The following is a 16975-nucleotide window of genomic DNA, read 5'->3' as shown; positions in this document are numbered from 1 at the left end:
TTTATCACTCGGTGCATTTCTATCACAAGCCTCTCACAAACATTTATATACACAGCAGGATGTCTCACTTAGGATATTCTTGCTTTTATCCATATAATGATTTTTTATTTTTTTTGCTCTGGAACAAGAAAACATGATTGCAGAACACTCCAAACTGAAAGTTATGACCCTATTGTCTGTGATGAGGTAGAGTGTTTAATAACTACAGTTTGCTCAGCTTTTGATGAAAATCAGAAGTTTAAAGTGGCGTGAGTAAAAACAGTCACAACGAACTGACAGGCCAACTGATCGAGAGACCGATATGGCCAGACTAGCACACAGTGTAAAGCCTATTAACCACATAACAGTTAGCCAGTCATCTCAAAACCACATGCTAGACATAGTCAAACAGATCAGTTCTGTGTTTTTCTGTTATAGAGTATAATATAGAGAATGATAATCCTGAACAAGCTCATATAAAGAAAATTTATGCCATTCTTGTTTGCCCATCATGCTCCAGGCAGGTTGAAAGCCTTTCTCATACACATCTGAGCAGACACTTCACACTTTGGCAGTTTGTAAACAAGACCATAAAACAAACAAATAAATAATAATTAAAAAATCCTGCTTCCCCAACCACCCACCCCCTGGTCAGCCTCACCACTGACTGAAAACCAATCAAATTAGGATGATGAATAAATGTATATTCAGAGCTTCGTTATGTGATTGCGTGCATGTTTCTATGTATGTAAAGTTTGACTGGATAATACTTCTGTTGCCGCCGTACGCCAGTGTGCAGTTAATTTGCCGCAGCATCAACGTGGCCGTGAGGCAGCTGTAGAGAACAGACATCCTGCGTTCCCAGCTGATATAAAGCTTTGTACATTCTTCTCATCTCAATTCTAGAACATTCTGTGCTCCTCCATCACAAATACCTCATTCCCCATCTCACTTTATCTCTTCCACGCACGGCCTCACTGCCCCCAAAACACCAAACCCACAGACCTCATTCCCTTCTCCCCACCACCTGGGTACCATTAGAACCCAAGTCTGTAGCACAGCTGAATTAAACCCTATTAAGGCAGAGAATTTATGATCCATATTAATATGGAAATGCATATTGAACTGGTTTCTTAAAAGTGCCAATGGATGATTCACACCTAGAGTGCTGTGCCCTAAGCCTGGCTGCATTCGCATGACAATACATTTTCAAATTATAATGTACTGAGGAAAAATAAGAATAACCTACTTTGTTAGAAAAGAGCAGGAAAAAAAAGTCAGTTCCTAGTCTGACCTGGTTAGAATTAGAAAGAACTGTATTGACTTCTACAGGAATACGGAAATATACCTGTGGCACGTGTGTGTTTACGTGTACGATTAAAGAATCCAAACCTAATTAATACAATTGCAAGATAAGGAAGCCTTACACAAAGCGCGGCAATGCAATGTGTGCCAGAACAAAGTGTACAGAATAACATAACATTTATTCCACAACGCTGGAAAAAAAAAAAAAAACCGTTCTGTGCTGTTTCCTAAAGCTTCTTAATTTTAAAACGTGAGTATTATGCTCTAGCGGTGGCGTAGGTTTCACGCCGCCAAATCTAGCACATACGAGTAGAGTGAGCAGGATTTGTTGGACACGCCCCCAGCCCCCCCCATCCCAAACAACGCCTACGCGCTCTGGCTGTTATCTTGCTGTGCTTTTGGGAATTCCATCCCTGAACATTACAAAATGACATCTGACCCCGAAAATCAAAAAAGGCGAGGCGTCTGTCAAAACGCTTCATCTGAAGTGCCACTGGCAGTCTACGAGAGACTCGCAAAGTTGGGCGACATTTTTCTGCGGAATTAATTTTTAAACTACATTACCCGCGTGAGCCACTGTTTACTCCTATCTTAAGACTTTATTTTCCTTTAGATGTGAATAAAAGAAACCCAACATTAGAAACGGCAACAAAAGCACATAATCCTAGACGAAGCAGAGCTGCCTGGCAGCCTGTTTTAAGAACTCGGGGACTCGTGGGGAGAAAACGGAGCATCTGCAAACAGATCCAGTTCCAGTTGCAGCGCAACTGGACCCGTAATGCGTGTGTGTATAAGGAACATTAATCGCAACAACATTAATCGCAACGGAACAAGCTTGTGTTTTATACTGGTGAATTAAACACGTTGGTACAACGTGGCTCCTCCTACTCATAACAAGCAGCTCAGTTACAACAGATATGAACATATGCAGTCCTGGAGAGTCATAGCACCGATTAGACCGGGCTTTGCCTTACACTACCGCATCTATGAGAAACGTCATACATGACTGATGAGTTGCACGGTGCGAGTGCGAGACAGGAATGCTGATTTGCACGCGCCCGACAACATTAAATCCTCCAGGACTGGAAATGAGCGCAGCTCACAGCTCATGCTGTGGTTCCGTGTACTCCGACCCCACAAACTCGGGCTCACCTTCGCAGTGCCTCGCTGCTGACGATGAAAATCAGCACCTGCAGAGCGAGCAAACCTCGGCCGATTAGCGTCCCGAGAGAGGGGCTTCCGGTGCGTCACCGGCCAGGTGAGACAGGAGGACGCGCGCACAAACCTGCCCGGCAGAAAAGCGCGATGCTTCGAGGCCTTACCCAATAATAGCGGGTTAATGGCAAACAAAACTGGCTTATATCGCAAAGTTAGCATCGCCACTTTTTACGCTTGAAGCATTTTATCTTTGCTTCGCTTCTAGCAGAGATCCATAACAAAATTACAACCTTGTATAGCTCAAATATCAGCCAGCCTGGCCCACTGGGGTTCAGTCCTCTTGGCTTTCACTCTTTGGTCTTACTGTAGTTTCCATAGAAATGAAACTGTTTTTAAGATCGGAAGTTTGCCGCAGAGTGGAAGCATTGCTAGGCAACAGTCTAACGCAAACCATGTAGCCTTGAGCCTTTGTAAGTCTCATTCACGGTCAATTCCTCAGACAGCGTGATTTAGAGAACAGTCATCTCATCTATCCATACTACATGAAGCTGAATGCCCGATATTTGTTCCCTGTCATTTCAGTCTTTTATCGTCTTGGGCCAAGGACCCTCAGAACATTTGCTCGACCTTCATGCCCTTTTCACATGTGAACTCGCTCTCCTGCCAGAGGGAGATAGAGTTGTGTGCTAGTAATTGTATTAACGAGCAAATCATACATGTTACTATGGAATATAGTGTCTTGATTACTCGTAGAAAGCAACATAAGCGCTTTCTATCACAGGGTACAGCGGCGTTTGTGACAGTTCAGCTAAATGTCTACGAGGAAGTGCCAAAGACGTACTGTGTTGCAGTGGTGTCTGCTCCAAGCTTGGTGAGCATGAACACCATTCTCTATTCAGCAGGCTGGAAGGAACATTATCCCTTCAGGAGTACAATAAACCGTAGAAGCTTTATTGGAAACATGACACTTTAACACAGTGACAAACAAAGACAACCCAAAAAAAAAAAAAAAAAAGTAGTTTGAAATGAAAAAAGAAAAAGGGAAAAACAAAAAAATAACCCCACATTTTATTGCACTTAAGTTATAAGAAAATAAAAATTCTAAGTGAATCAAACCAAGAGAATCCCTTTAAGGTCTTTTTTTTAATCTGTCTGTTACACCAGGCAGTTTACAGGAATTTAAAAAAAGAAAGAAGGAAATAAAAACACCTCTAATGTCTGATTTCTCAAACCAGACCATAAATAAAAGAAAAAAATAAAACAGGAGAACGAACATTGTTTTTTTATTGTAATATACAGTGTTAAACCACTTTCACAGTTCAGCTTGAGTTGTGACTCGGAGAATGAGACGAAAGGTTTGGCTACGGATGCTGCTGTGTCGTGTTCCCCTACGGAGCTGTGAAACATTTTACCAAAAAAAGAAAAAAAAACCACAAGAGCATGTCCAACCAACACCGGCACCAGCTTTGCGCTCCGCCTCATACAGCTCGAGATGGCGGGTTTAACAGTTCTCCTGTTTTTGTTTGTTTGGTTTTTTTTTAACTATCTTTTTGAGCTTCTGAATGTCGCTTAAGTCAATGCATCTGTACGAACGTTCTGTTCTGATTTAATGTGGACAAATGATTTCAATCACTTAACTAATTAAACATGACAAGGGATCTCACTCCTTTTTTTCCCAAATCGGTCAAACATTTCCCCACAGAACAGGGTGGTGATCTTTTGTCCCAAGGAATGTGTGAACAGTTTGCTCAAACACACGCGCGCTCGCTCTCTGTCTCTCTCTCGCACACACACTTGCACAAACCATGCTCACAAACACATCCTGCCATTAGATTCAAAGTCATCCAACGTTTCATCGCCATCGTTCTCCTGTTTTTCAGCCTCCTAGAGGCACATTTGGCTCAAGTTTCAGTGGCAAAAAGAAAAGAACATAAAGTCGGTTGTTTTCATATGTTGTTTTTGTTTGTATGCATGTCTGTGTCATTTTTGTTTAACTTTGTACTTTTTTTTTCCTTTTTTTTTCTTTTTTTTAAATATTTTTTAGAATTTAGTCTGGGACTAAAACGTCACAGCCAGTGAAAAGTTCCACCTCATCATTGTTTGTGACTAGCAGCATGAAGTTCAGTTTTGGCCACTGGGATGGATCGTACTGGGGTGGTTGAGGGGTGGGTGGGGTGGTGTGAAAGGGTGTTGATCCCATGGGACATATGGGTTTAAAAAAAAAAAAAAAAAAAAAAAAAAAAAAAAAAATTCCCCATCTCCCATGAAGCACCAGTACTGAGGAGAGCCAATATGAGCAGCCTGGTTTGACACATCAGAAGAGCAGGGCCTTCTCTGGAAACTGCAGGTCCAGATACGCCTTTCTGCATTAAAGGAAAGAATTAACAAGGGGGGGTGGGGGTGGGGGAAACCAAACCAGAACAAAACAAACTATATGAGGAGTCCAGAAAACAGCAGAAAGGTGATGTAGCTTAATACTGAGACTCACTGCTGGAAGCAGCAGGAAAAAAATCCAAACAAAATCTCGTGTAAAAACAAAGAATGACACTTGAATTCACAGTTCCGTGTTTTGAACTCAAAGTAAATGTGAGTGGAAAGATACCAACAACAATGATGACCACAACCCAGAGGAAAGCAGTGGGTGCAGGACCTGTGGACTAGAGAGGCTGAGGCGTGGCTGATACAACTGGCGGCCCTGGTTTGTTTGTTTTTTTTTCCTTTCAATTGAAATTTTTTTATTTATTTATTTAATTATTTTTTTTTTGTTTGAATTTTTTTTTTAATAACTCCTCACATTTAAACCACTCCTGCAGTATAAGCTCTCTCTCTATCCTTTAAACACTAACTGTATACACCATTCACCAAGTCTGTCCGAGGACAATCAGGTTTTTCCCTCACGTCATGCATACAGTGTTGACTTGTTCGTTCAGAAACAGAAAAGAAGGGGAGGAAGGGAAATGGAGTGGGGGGGGAGAGAAAAGAACAAAACAAAACAAAACAAAACAAAAGCTGTCCATCTGGGTGTGCACGGTCAGGCTTGAGTCACCATGTCTCTGTGCAAGGCTGCAGGAGGTGGGACTCCAGGAAAGCGTTCCAACCCCTTTCTCCTTGCTCCCAGCATCCTCCTGGGCTGTGTCCTTCCTTCCCAGAATGCATCGCTGTAGAGCAGTCCCTCCAACCCCCCACCCCCCTCGCTCCTACCCCTGTTCGAATCGGAACCCAAACCGTGGCGATGGCTGCCAAGGGGCAACCCACGAGCATGGCACAACGCGTGGAGGAGGAGATGTGAACGACTGAGCGAGCGAGCAAGCAATGGGTCCTGTTGCGGAGCTCCGTGAGGAGGCCCAGTTCAGGTTTGAGAGACCTACCTCTGTCTGCCCCCCCTCCCCACACACACCCTTATCTCCACAGCACGGCGATTCCTCCTCAGTTCCCCTGCCCCGTGGGGCTTCACTTCATGTCCACATCGAAGTCCAGCACCAGCAGCTTGGTCTCTTCCGTGCCATTACGGCTGCCCACAGCACACACCAGTTTGGTGTTGGAGGCACGAATCCGCCACACCACTCCACCACTGCCCCCACTCTCCAGGGTCACCAGGTTGCGGATGAAGTCGCCTGTGCGCAGATCCCAGAGCTTCACTGTGCCATCGTCTGAACTGGTGATCACAAAGTTCTTATTGAACTGCAGGCAGGTGACTGCACTCTGGTGTTTATGAGGACCTGGGACACACACGGACACACACATGGATTAGTGCTACTCATGCTTCATCAGAAGGTTACAACTCTGAAGTCTCAAACAGAGAAAGACTGAAAAAAAACAACAACAAAAAAAAAAAAAACCACTATAGCTTTTAAATGACCTTGTGTGCACATAGAGAGAGAGAGAGAGAGAGAGAGAGAGAGAGAGAACGAACATGTAACTATGGTTACAAGAAACACTGGCACATAACCGCTTTGGTTTTATGCTCTTGAGGTATGGTACAGCCTTCACGAACATACTACACAAGATATAGCTAAACTGACGCAAGACACAGCTACACATACATACCACAAAAGACAACTATACAGGCAGACTATACAAACACACATCATAAGACACCGCTATACATACACACACTACACAGGACACAGCCGAGCTTAAACCAGAGTGCCTGCCAGGGTGGGGGAAATATACAGGCTTGTCACTGCAGAGCGGTGTGGCAGCATGGGTGTGGCTTGCATGAAGGAATATTTTACAGCAATGTGAACCCAGTACTGCCTATAGTTCTCTCTCACTCCATGTCTGTCTGTGTGTATTTCAAGTTTCTCTGAAGACATACTCGTCTTTCTATACAATGCGATTCTCAATAAATTTCCTCCAAATACGCCAAGCTCTCTTTCAGACTACAAATACCAAAATATATGCAAATATATGCAATTTCCATAAAAAAAATAAATGTAGAAATAAATATATAAATCTCAGAAACCCATTATGCAAATGTTACCAAGTATTTAAGCCAATGCACCAAAACGGAATCACTGCTACTTGAGAGCAAAAAAGATTAAAATGAACATTTCCATTTCAAAGGCAAAAAACCCACTAATGATCCTTTACTGAAGTGGCTGGAGTCAAACATGAAAGAAAAGATGGCAGGTCCTTTAACCACTGATTTTAAACACAACACACCAACACACAAAGGTGGCTGATGATTGGACACCCCCACAACACATCACCCCACCCCCCCCCCACACCCAGCCCAAGACCCCTCCCTCCCTTTTCTTTTACATGGGCCCCGTGATCCATCTACCACCTAATCACCCTCTCAGCAGAATGAGATGGTGGGTGTGGGGGTGTATTGTTGTGGATTGCTCGTAATACTTGCTCAAATAAAAGCATGTACTGGAAAGGCACACTGACCTAAGTATGTAGGCCACAAATGGGAGAAGGGGAAAACAGAAAAGAAAAAAGATAAACCCCTCCGTCCCCTCCCCTCCAGCCTCTCAGTGGATCCTGTTGTTCCATGAGCCTCGTTAGCAAAAGTGCTCGGTTCATATGGGAATGTCTGGGAAGCCCCACATGCACGTGCACTCCAAGGTCTCTCATACCAAGAGACAAGAATAATAAGATACTTCTGCATGCACGTGTGCATACATGATGAAAAATATGACTAAGCTTCAGAACAGAGAGGGGAAAAAAAATTAAATGTTTTGATGACGGTGAAGCCATCTCTTTCACTACATCACAAATGGTGCTGAACACTGCAGCGCATCATAAACAAGCCAATTACCAGAAAGAGATTCTCAGTCCAGAAAAGCCAGCGGGAAGAAATAATAATAAAACCTTATGATGTGTTCATCAAAATTTCAATCTGCACGCAATCCAAGAACCTTTCACCTGAGAGCACCAGCAAGCCTAGTCATCAGTCATAATGAATGCAGAACTCCAAACAGCATCCACTACTAGATGATCTGAGATCCCACTCCACTCACCCCTCCGAGAAAGGAAGGAAAAAGAGAGATGGAAGAAGACAGAAGGAGAGAGGGTGCGCTCCCAGTTCTCATTTCTCCTGGTTAACCACCTGTCTCACCTTGCAGCGTCTGCAGGCATTGGCCCGTCTTGATGTCCCAGATCTTGACAGTGGAGTCAGCGTTTCCAGAGACCAGGATGTTGTCCTTGAGCTCCATGCCGCTGGTCAGAGACTGGTGTCCTGTCAGAGTGTGGATGCAGTTTCCCGTCTCTACGTCCCACACACGGATCGAAGTGTCCAATGAGCCGCTAACCACATGGATGCCGTCAAACTGCGCGCACACACACACACACACACACACAAACATACAGCCCTCTACCTTAGTGTATACACACATTACAAACACACAGCAGACACATACAAGGCACAATACAAACAAGGACGCTTGAGAGTTTCTTGGCCACTTGGCCAGTCTGTAACCAAAACTATGAAGGGAATGGACATTACTCATTCTGGTCTGCTGAAGGCTGTTCCTCCTCATTCTGCTCCTGGTCTTTCTCTTTTTCATCTCCCCTGGTTTTATCACCCCTCATCCAGAGGTTATGGCTTTGTCACCTGCACTGTGGAATGCTGGGATCGTATCTCGCCAATGACCACCAGGCTCCCAACTATATCACTATTGGCCTCAGTGATCCTTCAATGTAAATCCTGCATTATCAGTTCACCCAGTCATACCACCCCCCCCCCCCACCTCAACTAAAGGTTAATGTAGGAAATAAGCAGTAGAAACAACAATCATGACTGTCATGCAACACAGACAATATATGCATTATTCATCCCTTATGAACAAGTGATGTTTGCATGCTGGGAAAGGACTGACTGTCCCAATGCAGACGTGGCAGGGTTCAACTGGATTTGTTTTCATTCATCTAACAATGAGACTTGTTTACCTAAACCCCTTCATCTACTCCCCACCCACTGTTATTGTATTAAACGGCAGTTTATTTGATCACATTATCTGATGTAATTACGTTAAAGATCTTAACAAACCTGAAGCACAAATGAACAGAGCAGAATTATGAGGGGCTGGAATCAGGACCAAGCACCTGGTCACGCCGCTAACATGCCTCGCAAACATTGATATCACAACTTTCCCATGACAGTACATCACAACCATCCACACCACTGTCAGTGTATGTAGAGGAAATATCAGGTGCTCAGACAGGCAGTCTGAACTCTGCGTTCCACACGAATGACCCGTGAGCCAGAAGGACACAGGTCCACGGATCTGCCCATCTGCTACAGTGCTGCTGCCCGAAATAGAAACGAGAAGTGACGCTGAACACCCGTAGTGTTTAACCCCTCCCCCGAGCACAGTAAACACGAGAGGCACTTCGAGCACGGGCCGATCTGTCACATAATCCGCACAGGCAGGAACAGGCCTGCTGGGTCAGTGAAGGAAACGCCCTCAGGACAACTGCACAGTCATCACTAGCAGGAAGCTGCTTTTTGGTACTAGACGGCAGCCAGGAGTAACTCTGTGCCGTCAACACACTGCAGGGCTCTCACTCCAAAGTCTTTCCCAGGCACGGTCCCGCTGCATTGCAGATATGTGTGTGTGTTTTCACTCTTATCGCACCAGACTCACCAGGTAATTAGAGAACCCCGTGCGAGTGCGCTGCTAAGCTGGGTTTGGTGTGTGTGAGTAGGGAAAGGCGAACGCCTCGGCCCGGTATGTGGACTTGGGCTAAGCCACTGTCTGAGGTAGGACGCAGTGGAGAAGCAGCAGGAAGAAGAGGGGAGGAGACGGATACTGTTCTTACTGCTGAACAGCTGAGCACACCCTCAACAACTTTTAAATACAGACCCGAATAGCCATTAGCACAGAGGAATTATATTTATATGAGACACTCTTAAGAGGCTAGTTAAATCCATTAAGACACAGTGTGTTTGGATCAATGCTGTTATATAAAGTGTGTGTGCGATTGTCACCTGTAATGAGTAGACTCTGTTGGTGTGACCCTGTAGGGTGTGCAGGCAGGTCTCGGACTCAGGGTCCCACACTTTAACCATGAAGTCATAGGCTCCGCTAACCACCCTGCGTCCGTCGTACTGAACACACCGGACGGCTGCCACATGGCCCATGAGAACGTGCAGACACTGTCCCGTCTCGATGTCCCACACACGTAGGGTGGCATCCCGTGACCCGCTCACCACCCTGGGGGAGCGAGACGCACACAAATGCAGACGAACAAAAAGGTTTAGTGCCCAAATCAATGGTGGTCGACCAGTGGACCAGCTAGTAGATTGCGTATATTTGTAACATAAATCTTGTAACTATGGATACAAAAGACACATGCACAAAGTGTTTTGAGGTACTGTGGTGACAGAGCTCTAAAGAAGGGGGGTTAAAGTGACTGGGCCCATCACTTCAGGCAGGTGAAATGGGAGCTCTGGCTGCTATGCCAGAGAGCTGGCCCTTTGGTCTGGCAGTCAGGGCACATGTTTATCACCTATAGGGTTCGACAGTTGGTTTGCTGCCCTCTGCTTGTCACAGGAACTAAATGACCTTCCCTAAAAGACTACACAACACCCAGCTGGGCTTAATCCAGAGGATGCACATACCTGCAGAACATGGGGTTAGAGTAGGCAGGCAGAGAGGAAATGATTTTTCCCAGTTTTCCAATGCCTGTATATGTTCAGAGCCATATAGCCTGCACATTTGAAACCGACGTGTATGCTAAGCTCCCTCAATCTCCCCCATAAAAGGAGTGCACGCAGGGCATAAGGTTTGGTGGGTGGGGTCAGTGTGAAGTATCCAGCTCCATGTTCCACACACAGCAAATCATACACCAGGTTAAACTGACCCCCCTGCCACCCCAGTGTGACAGGATGTCATTTGCTTGAAGCATTTACCTCTTCTCGTGGAGGTGCATACAGCGCACAGTTGAGGTGTGACCATACAGCGTGTGGATACAATCCCCCGTCTCCGCATTCCACACCTTCAGAGTTCGGTCTGTGGAGCCACTGATGATGATGTTGTCCCTCATCTGAGAGGACCAAACGCCACCAGTGTGGCCAACCAGTGTCCGCAGGCACTACCAGGAGAGGGGGACAGGGATGGACAGAGGAAATAGAAAAGAAAAAGGGAGGTCATGAATGTGCATTACGACGAACTTAAATGTAAAAAAAAAAAAAAGTCTGCAGGGGCAGGTGGACAACCAAAGCAACAAACACATTTCCAATAAATTGTCAAGGTTATTTCATTTTCCTATGCAGCCCTCTGTAAACGTTCCACACCACAGTTAAATTCATCATTCCGACAGCCTGTTACAAAGAAAAAACAGTAATGATTCCTACTTATGGAACATACATCAAACAGCAAAGACTTGGAACCTTGCTGCAAGAAAGCCCAGCTGGAACTAATGACTCAGGAAACACACTCTCCTTCCTTTAACATGATAGATTGGGTATTGATTGCAGCAATAACAGAAATCTCTCAGACTCATCCCTAAGTCCACATTCCACCCCCGGGTTTAATTAAAACGTCCGAATTCAATTTTAATTTTCTCTCCAAATGGTGATATAGAACAGCAGGCTGGTGGTCACCGGCGGGATACGATCCCAGCATTCCACAGTAACTTCTGGATGAGGAGCGATAAAACCAAGGAGGATGAAGAAGAGTATGACGAGGGGAAGAATGAGGAGGAACCAGAAATGTAGCAGGGTTCAGTCATCCTCACTCTCCCTCTGATTTTGATTTGCAAAAGCAGCAACCAACCCACTCATCTCAGCACTGGTGAGTTTTATTAAGCCTCATTCTGTACCATCACGTTACAGAGGGTTTAACTCAACAAGAGAGTTACTAATTAGCAAGACACTGCAAATAGCGATAGCAGCCAACCACTCCTGTACTGTCCAAAGGGTCAAATGTAACTGCAAAAATTATAAAATGGGCTAAAGACAAAGAGGAGAATGAAGAAAGAGTGAAAGAAGGGAGAGAGAGAGAGATATCTTTTTCAATACCGAGTGGTAATTATCAAGAATGAGTCAAAACACGGATCAGAGTCTTCAGCGTCTTAGAAATCAACAGCTTAAAAGCCTTCGGCAGCCATGCCTACATCATGTCATGACGAGCCTATAAGCAGGGGAAGGTAGGGAGGGGTTTCATGAATACTAATGAGTTTCTAACTAAATTATGTATGCGTCGGTCCATTCTATAACAAGTATTTGTTACCAAGGTGATGGATTTTTTAAAAGCAATGTCAGGAGGTTTAAATGAACACCAGAATAACTGGAAGGGCTTTTGCATGGCAGCAGATCCTGGAAATGAACACGCCAAGGCATCTGCTTACGAGGCCTGTAGAGAACCTATCCACTAGACGGGCACGGGCAGTTGACGCACACCCAGACCTGCCCGTTGGCCGAAAGGCCAACAGGCAGCATCTGGAGCTGCATATCCACCTCTAAATCTCATGATCAGTTCACAGGGTTTTTTTTTTATTCTTTTCTCGTTTGCACTCATTTTCGGAACTGTGATCGGATCCTGAGGAGAAGCAGGACACAAGGAGTCATCGCCCAGGCGGGAGAAGGGGACTGGTTAGAGCACTTGCTTTATTATCATTACCGTCAGCCTCGCAGGTCCAGAACATCAGCACAGCAGTCAAACGATCAGAAAAACTGTGGCTGTCCAATGTATCAGTGTTTCAGCACTTCCCAGAGCTCAGAATATACTGCTAAATGGCCTACAGTGATATGTGGAGATGTCCACTAAATAGACTGGATTGGGATGCCACAGTTCAGACACTGGCAACTGTGTTTAGCCAGGTTCTGCCTTCAAGCGGTTCAGCTACTGGCACATTAGAGCAGCTGTGTTCTCTCTCTCTCTCTCTCTCTCTCTCTCTCTCTCTCTCTCTCTAATTCTAGCCTCAGTAAATGCATTCTGGAAAGCAAGTAAAGCAAGTTCATGTACAATACAAGATGAGATACATGAACAAAGCAACCGTTTATTATTGAACCAGTGTCACCAACGCTGTGAGTGTATGATCCTGGGCTGAGTCACATCAATGATGCCCCTTGAGGGTAAAAGTCAAGCATGGGAAATTACAGTGTTTTAAGCCACAAGACATGAGCTACATGGTTAATCAGCAGCTATCTTGTAATACAGGACAGTGACATTCAAGCACTGCAGTATGTAATTGTGACAGTACTCAAAACTGTCCTTATGTAGGCTCTGCAGGAACAGACCATTACGACATCATAGCACTAAACCTGCACAGCCTTATGGCTAATGTCGTGTTTAAGAAGGCACCAGGAGTGAACTCTAATGTTAGAAGAAAACAATGGTGTGATTAAGAGTGGAACTAAATGAAATCACTTCCAAAAGATAACCAGGTATCATCAGTTATCGTCATGGGTACCATCATGACCACTGGCCGCCAGTAGAAGTGGTTTACTGCAGTGGGAGATGCTCCACTAGACTGATCTGAGACCAGTTTACTTAATAGTGAATAAAATCAACATGTGACCATGAGTAGCTGAAAATAGATTAGCAGAATGCAGCAGTGTGAGAGAGTTGGTATGATTGCAGTTCTGGCCATCAGAACAAGCAGTAGGCGGAAGATTGCAGTGAGCAAGCAAGCGCATTTGTTTGTGCGTGTCCGCGTGCGCACACTGCAGTCTGTGTGTAAAGAACTTGGTGGTCGGCCAAAGGTGCAGTCTGAGTCATGGACAGAGAGGGTGAGGATGAGAAAGGGATTTAAAAAAACGGACAGAGACGGAGCAGAATGAAACAATGAATGGCAAAGGAAGAGACTGAGAGAAGGAGAGAGAGAAAGACAGGAGATCTGGATAGAGACACACAGAAAAAGACAGACAGAGAGATGGGGGGGGGGGGCAGGGACCGCAGAGCGGACAGAGAAAAGTCAGGGCTGCTTTCAGTGCAACTTTCTAAAGCACTGACACACACCATGGGAGAGCAGAGTGTGTGTATATTGCACGCGCAAAAGCTTCTCTTTGACCTCCACATTCCTGTGTGTGGTAATGGTGTCAAACAGAGTCTGCTTTGTTAGGGTAAACATTGATCTGAGTGACCTGCAGCCAAAGGAGGTCGGTCTCTCACACACACACACACACACACACACACACACACACACACACGATAGCATATTACACAGGCTATAGGCTACAAAGCCCTTCAAAGCTTACTCCAATTGCACCAAACATCAATAAACATACCGTGGACACTGTTTACGCCTGGTATTAACATGCGGCTTGGGGGATCAGTTCACATGTAGCGAGTAGCAAGTCCAAGGAGAAACAACAAAGAAGGGAGAGCAGCGTTCGTGGCCGGAGCACTACTGAGAGCAGAGGCCTCATTCCAATTTGGGCTGAAGACTTTGTATTTGGGAAAACTCAGGCCCTCTCATTACTGAGCGCTCCTTTTCTATGGTGAAGAGCGTGACAGAAAGGGAAAGCATGAGAGAGCGAGAAGTATGGGGAGGGGCTCTAAAATCCGACGTTCTCTGTTCAAAGGCAACGCTCAGTGTGAACCAACATCTCCTAGTGTCACACACGCACATTATACTGGTTATTGCATCGAGACTGTAGCCCTCACTCAGCACAAGGCCTTATACATTCAGTCCCTCCATAAAATCACAAAATGTCCTCAAGGTTTACACTGTGACTGGTTCACAGAGCAGTAGTGCAGTTTTTTAAATCAGTTTACATATCCCGGATTAATTACAGGCCTCTAGCGAAACCTCAGAAGCAGAGAGATACGGGGTGGCTATCCAGGCGTGACCGTGCCCAGCCAGCACCCCCTGCGCCAACTCATTTCCGATTCTGTTGCCACAGCGATGCGCGTGTAGGCGGGGTCACGCAGCAGAACACCACACAAACAACCCGATCTGCTCTACGTCTCTCTCAGCGCAATGGCCGCTCGTGCGCCGAGAAGCCCGTGCCCGTGATCCGATTGCCGTGCTGGAGTGCGTGTGCAAGCAGCCCGCAGACACCAGCGCAGTGCAGACAACGCGCAGGCACGCTGGCGTCCACTTCACACGGAGCATTTCGGCCCACTGAGGCCAAGGGTGGGATACAGCATACGGCCACGTGTGATCTGAGGTTCACGGGAACGCAGCACCGACTCGGGCTCTTCAGTGGACACCACAATAACACACACACACACACACACACACACACACTCTAATGGGCTAGGGGAATGATAACCCATTAAAAACCCTTGGGATGAACCTAAAAAACTCATCACCTGAACAACTCATTGTCAGGTGACTCTCTATAGAAGAGGGAGTGAATGAATACCCACCCAGAGCTATAATACTTCCCTCAACTCCTCTCAAGCAGAACCTTGACACTGCACAATTTAGTTGTCTCCCTTCTCAAACACACCTGAAGGAGCTAACCAGTTAATGATCGGACTCTAAGGTACAGTGTCATAGCCCTGTAGGCCTGGAGCATGAGATCAGGCCTGTATTGAGGTTAAACCAGCAGCTCCACACGTCTCAGACTTCTAGAAGGAACTTCAACTTCTCGCAGCAGTCTGACCACAGCTAAATCAGCTCCTGAGAAGGAGACACAGGCTTTGGCTGGGCTCTGGATCCAAGAGGGAAAGTTCCAACCCAAAAAGCGAGAGCAAGCCAGTTTTCTCTCAATCTATGATCTGCAGTCAATTTATTACTGAAGCACTCCAAAGTAATGAGGATCTACAGTGAAGTGTGCTTAATGAGGTCTGTGCACTTATGTGGAAAAGGAATTTCAACTATTCTCACAGTGACATTCTTCAGCTAGCTTATCTCCAAACACTCCTTGCTCAAATGGGCGGGCGGCAGGAGAAAGAGGGGGATAGAGAGGGGTAAAGAGGGAGTGAGAACGACAGAGAGAGAAAGAAGACCTTGAGAAGCTGAAGGACAATTTAAAACATAAAACAAGATGTTTAAAAAAAAAGAAAAGAAAAGAAACGCACGTGCACCCATACACTGTCTCACAAACACACACTGCTGCAGCATGCATATCAACAGAGGAAGAAGGGGGACTGCATGTGGCCATTTGAAACCTGAAGTTGGTGAAAGGATTTAGCCTCTCTGGATGGGTTTATTGATCTCAGCCTTAGGCCGCTTAGGTCTGTGCAGGAGCCGCCCAGCTCAGACTATGGGGCTCATGGCACTCGGCTGATGAAGTGGACTGTAGCGAGAGTGGAGAGTCAGACACCCACCCACAGATACACACACGTATTTCTATACGTGTGTGTGCGTCCAGAAAGCGAGGGCTGCGAAAGTGTTGGATGAATGAGGGAGAGAGAGCAAGTGGAGAAATTGCAGACCAAGTAAGTACATTTAACACGTTTCAACAACAACTGATGATCAAAACATCAGTGTTCAGCATCACCATCAGTTATCTGCGTTGGTGGGGTGGGTTGGGCTGTGTGCGCGTGTGTGTGTGTGCATGTGCATATGTGTGCTGCAGGTAAATCTCCATAATGTGTGAAGAAAAACCATTGGAGGAGCAGGTGGCATGAACACGGGAGTGGAGGAATCTACGGAATCCACTCACTCACAAAGGGGAATACATCACTGCGTAAGCACACGTGCACACACACACACACACAATGTGTATGTGTACAGAGTGTGTGTGTGTGTGTGTGTGTGTCTAAAGGGAAGATGGGAAAGAAAGTAGTGTAGGGGTAAAAAAAAAAAAAAAAAAAAAAAGTAAATAAGTAAATAAATAAAAAAACCTTCCTCTCACTGACATGCACTTCAAATGCAGACAGTCTTTCCAGCTTTAATTGGCCTTTGCTGGTGCTGAGAAATCCCTATAGTGCGTGGATCAGACTGCAGATACACGTCTCACTGTGAGGGCTTACCTACAGGCTCACCTTCATCTGCAGGTGACAGTATCACCTGGACAAACAAACATAGCTATGGATTGCATGTTAACCTCTGGAGAAGGGGGAATGTGCTTTAAACAGAAAGCAGCCCAGGACTCTGGGCAAATGAAATCTCCACAGACGCGAGATGGCGGGATTGACTGCCTTCTTTATTTGTGCGGTCAGTCACTTCACTCACATTAATT

General features: G+C 45.6%; 1 protein-coding gene across 9 annotated transcripts in view; it reads right to left on the bottom strand.

Moving 5' to 3' along the window:
* Positions 1 to 3372: 3372 nt before the first annotated feature.
* The window catches only part of LOC113582219 (F-box/WD repeat-containing protein 7), a 79585-nt gene continuing 65982 nt past the window's right edge, over positions 3373 to 16975 (bottom strand). For all 9 annotated transcript variants that reach the window (XM_081714684.1, XM_081714686.1, XM_081714687.1 and 6 more), the window contains 4 exons: positions 10805 to 10986; positions 9881 to 10106; positions 8009 to 8219; positions 3373 to 6161 (listed from right to left, as the gene is read on the bottom strand). In XM_081714684.1, the coding sequence (XP_081570810.1) occupies positions 5893 to 6161; positions 8009 to 8219; positions 9881 to 10106; positions 10805 to 10986 (888 nt within the window). In that variant the 3' untranslated portion in view covers positions 3373 to 5892. The remainder of the gene's footprint in view (positions 6162 to 8008; positions 8220 to 9880; positions 10107 to 10804; positions 10987 to 16975) is intronic.

The sequence above is a fragment of the Electrophorus electricus genome, chromosome 5 (assembly GCF_041902795.1).
Source record: "Electrophorus electricus isolate QZ-2024a chromosome 5, ASM4190279v1, whole genome shotgun sequence".
Taxonomy (NCBI): Eukaryota; Metazoa; Chordata; class Actinopteri; order Gymnotiformes; family Gymnotidae; genus Electrophorus; species Electrophorus electricus.
Note: the sequence above shows the minus strand (reverse complement) of the source record. Positions and strands in the feature narration are given on the sequence as shown.